This window comes from Bison bison, unplaced genomic scaffold (genome assembly GCF_000754665.1).
Source record: "Bison bison bison isolate TAMUID 2011002044 unplaced genomic scaffold, Bison_UMD1.0 scf7180017864205, whole genome shotgun sequence".
Taxonomy (NCBI): Eukaryota; Metazoa; Chordata; class Mammalia; order Artiodactyla; family Bovidae; genus Bison; species Bison bison.
In genome coordinates, this window is record NW_011494777.1 from 6060386 (window position 1) to 6063894 (window position 3509).

Below are 3509 nucleotides of genomic sequence, written 5' to 3' on the forward strand. Positions count from 1 at the left end.
CCCCAGGGCAGCGCGGGGCATCCACTTGTGATGCTGCACACCGCCCGGCGGAGACGCGCAGCTGCGGGGAGCCCTGTCCGACTTGGGAGCTGGGCGCCTGGTCGCCCTGCTCCAAGAGCTGTGGCCGGGGGTTTAAGAGGCGTCCGCTCAAGTGCTTGGGCCACGGAGGGCGGCTGCTGGCACGTGACCAGTGCGACCTGCGCCGGAAGCCCCAGGAGCTGGACTTCTGCATCCTGAGGCCGTGCTGAGCCGGTGACCCTCCTGCCCACTGTCGGGCCCATCATGCTGCCGCCTCCCTGCCAGCTGCCCACACAGGCAGTGGTCCGCGGCCCAGGTCATGAGGTCACCCACATCCAGGGACAAGGACCTGGGCGGGGAAGCGAAGTCACGAAGGCACAGTCTACCTCATGCCCGGCTCCTCCGGGGTCAGCCTCACGGTGAAGCTCAGAAGGGTGCAGAGCTGGGCAGGAGGCACAGGCCCAGCCTCCCAGGGACAGGAGGATGGACAGGCGCCTCCCAGCAGAACTTCAGGGACCACGCCCCCCGCAGGGAGGTCACAGGCTGCTGGAAGAGCCATGGCCCGGCAGCTTGGCACCCTCAGGGGCCCCCAGGGCTCTGAGCCATCTCTGAACAAGGCAGGTCTTTTTGGTGCTTTCAGCCACTTTCTTTCCTGCCCGACGTGGACTCAACAGTGAAAACTGGCTGGGGGTGGGCAGAGTTGAGGGGCAGGGCCAGGACAGGTGTAACCGGACCCTGGGCCACTCCATGTGGAATGAGGGGTGTGCAGGGGTGGGGAGTGGCCTGGCTGCATCTTCCTTCCTCTCTCGGCCGTCCCTCCTCCCGGCGTCGTCTGGCCACCACACTAGTGGGAGGGATTGTGTGCTGGTGTCCTCTGAGGCTTTGCAGGTGGAGGCAGGCGGTCAGCATGGAGATTGTTGTCTTCTTCACGAGGGATCCGACCATCCAAAAGAGATGCTGAAACTTTCGAGGGGTGACAGGTTCTGTTGCTGAAGCAGTGACTTTGAAGGGTGATCTGGAAGGGGCTGCTGTCTCTGGGGCTAAGCTTTGAGGGCATGTCACCCTAGGGAGGGAGGAGAAGGCCCCAGTTCTGATGGCTTCTTCCTCCAGGGAGGCAGGTATAAATGAGGCTGTTATCTTAAACCAGCATTGCCATGGTGCTGACCCCACTGGGGGGATGTGGGACACGCCCAGAAGGGCCAGGTGCCAAATGTCCAGGTGGACATCGTCTGAAGAGCCGCACGTGGTCTGGCCTGAGAACCGTCCCACTGCATCACAGGCCACAGTTGGATAACGGGGCTCACTGTTTGCTACCTCAGGTCTGCTCTCTGGGTACACACCCTTCCCTCCCCAGGGCAGTGGTGACCCTGGTGCTTCCAGCAGCCCCGGCTGTCGTCCTCCATAGACTGAGCTGCCCAGATGCAGAGATGAACTAGGGTGCCTGTTTCCTGCCTCCCACAGCCCAGCCATCCCCCAGGCCCCCAAATGTGACAGGGTCTCTCTCTTCAGGTGCCTTGGGGACAGGTTTCAGGAGGCAGCAGCAATCAGTTAGTTGACCCAGGGGCCCTTGGTGCTGCTGGAGACTTGTCTGTCTCAGAGATATGGTAGGGGAATGGAAACCGGGATATTTCCTGCAGCTCCGAGTGGGAAGATGCTTTGGGCTTAGAGCTTCTTTGGCTGAGCAGGGTATTTCTTGAGGGTGCGGCTGCGCTAGCACGGACACCAGAGATTCTGGTTCTGAGTACAGGTGGCGAGTCCTGGACCCCAGTGAAGTGACAGGCAGGCAGCACTTTTATCGGGTTTCCCTGCAAGTCAGAGTCTGCAGACCAGCGGGCCAGCCAGTGAGCCTGGGACCGTGTTCTAATCCTGGTCTAACCCTGGCTGAGCCCTTGAACCAGCTCCTGCTGGGGGCAGAGGGCAGGCGGGTGTCTTAGGCTGGGCTGCTGTCACCCTTGAAGAAGGCAGAGAGGATGAACCCCCTTCCTGCCTGAGTGAACGCTGGGGGGCTGCCGGGCAGAGGTGGACCCCCGCCGGCTGACGATAGCACTGCCCCCCGCTCGGTGCACGCCTGCCTGGTGAGGAGAGGCGAGGTGGCGCGGGGGTGTGCAGAAGGGTGGGTGGGAAGGGAGAGGCCGTCCGTGGGGGCGTCTGGCCCCTAGCAGAGCGGCCTGATGAATCATTTTAAGGAGGGACAACCAATCTTGTTCCTGACACAAGCTGGGTCTCGATGCTCTTTTCTGTCGTGATGTTTTTCTTTTACCTTTTTTTTTTTTAATTTCCTTTTGAAAAGAAGCACGAGTGAGACAAGTTGGGAGGTATGTCTTGTCTGGGACCACATCACTAATCCAACCGTACTCTCCAAGAACATACTCTTCTCTTTGAGCAGAGAGAAGCCTCAAGGCACAGGTTTCTGGTGACGGAGCAAAAAGTTACGGTGATCTCTTGTGTCTGTGGAAGAAGAGGAACGTGCTGGGGGCTGCAGCCACCTCTTGGGTGGGGCGCGCACCAGTAAGGATCTGCCCGTCACGTGCACTGACTGGAGGAGCCCAGCCTCGCGGGTCTTGCCATGTTGGGGCAGGGGTGGGGAGCTGAGGACCGGAGGAAGGTCCTGAATGTCCTCGGCCTGGGTGCTGGCTCTCAAAGGCGCTAGACACTGTCACTGACAGAGCCCCTCTTGTGTTTGGTTCTTTTGCATTCCGGGTGCTGTAGAAGGATGGAAGGACCTGGGTGCTGGCGGGGCTGTGTATACTGTGTATACGTGGGAGCGGGCCGCCGCGGGGACGACGGCCTGCTCCCAATAAAGTTGTATTTAAGACCCGTGTCCTGCCTCCATGCCTTCATCTTCTCTCTACATACCTTCTCTCAGCATCCGCTGAGGGCCAGACCTTGGGTCCCTGCCCCGTGCAGTGAGCGCCCAGGCTGGAAAAGATCCAGGTGGTGACAGGTGCAGTGAGTGCAAAGGGGGGTCGGCCTGGGCTGAGCAGGCGCACTGGGTCTGGGGGAGTGGGGCATGGGGGAGGAATCAAGGGAGGAGAGCTGATGGGGAGGGGCATACCCTGCTGAGAGGGGGCTGGGGGTGGGCACCAGACGGAATAGCTATGCAGGCAGCCTGAGGGGCGGCCTCTGGGGCTAGACCGAGGTTAGGGGGCCCAGTACGCTAGCTTCCTTAGGAGGGATCCCAGATTTCCAGAGAGAAAGCTTCATTCCGTCTGGAGAATATTTCCTTCTTCCTAGTCCCGGTTTGGTTGGACGAGGCTAGATTTCCATGTGGGGTAGAAGCATGACATATTTTAAAGAACATCCAACTAAGAGTTGAGAAACTTGCAGTGATCTCAGATCCGAGACGGTCTCTGGAGCCCCATTTCCTAATCTGCCCAGTGAGGGAGGGGGTCCATGAGATTTAGGAGGAAGGTAGATTTCCTGTTTCTTCAGGGTGTGTTCAAGTTTATAGTCTGGGTTTCCAGGCACAGTTAAGCAGTCAACTTTGGTGG

General features: G+C 59.6%; 1 protein-coding gene across 1 annotated transcript in view; it reads left to right on the forward strand.

The window, feature by feature from the left end:
* The window catches only part of ADAMTS15 (ADAM metallopeptidase with thrombospondin type 1 motif, 15), a 25117-nt gene extending 22280 nt beyond the window's left edge, over positions 1-2837 (forward strand). Inside the window, 1 exon segment of the mRNA XM_010844724.1 lies at positions 7-2837. Coding sequence (XP_010843026.1) covers positions 7-248 — 242 coding nt within the window. The 3' untranslated portion in view covers positions 249-2837.
* Positions 2838-3509: the final 672 nt, after the last annotated feature.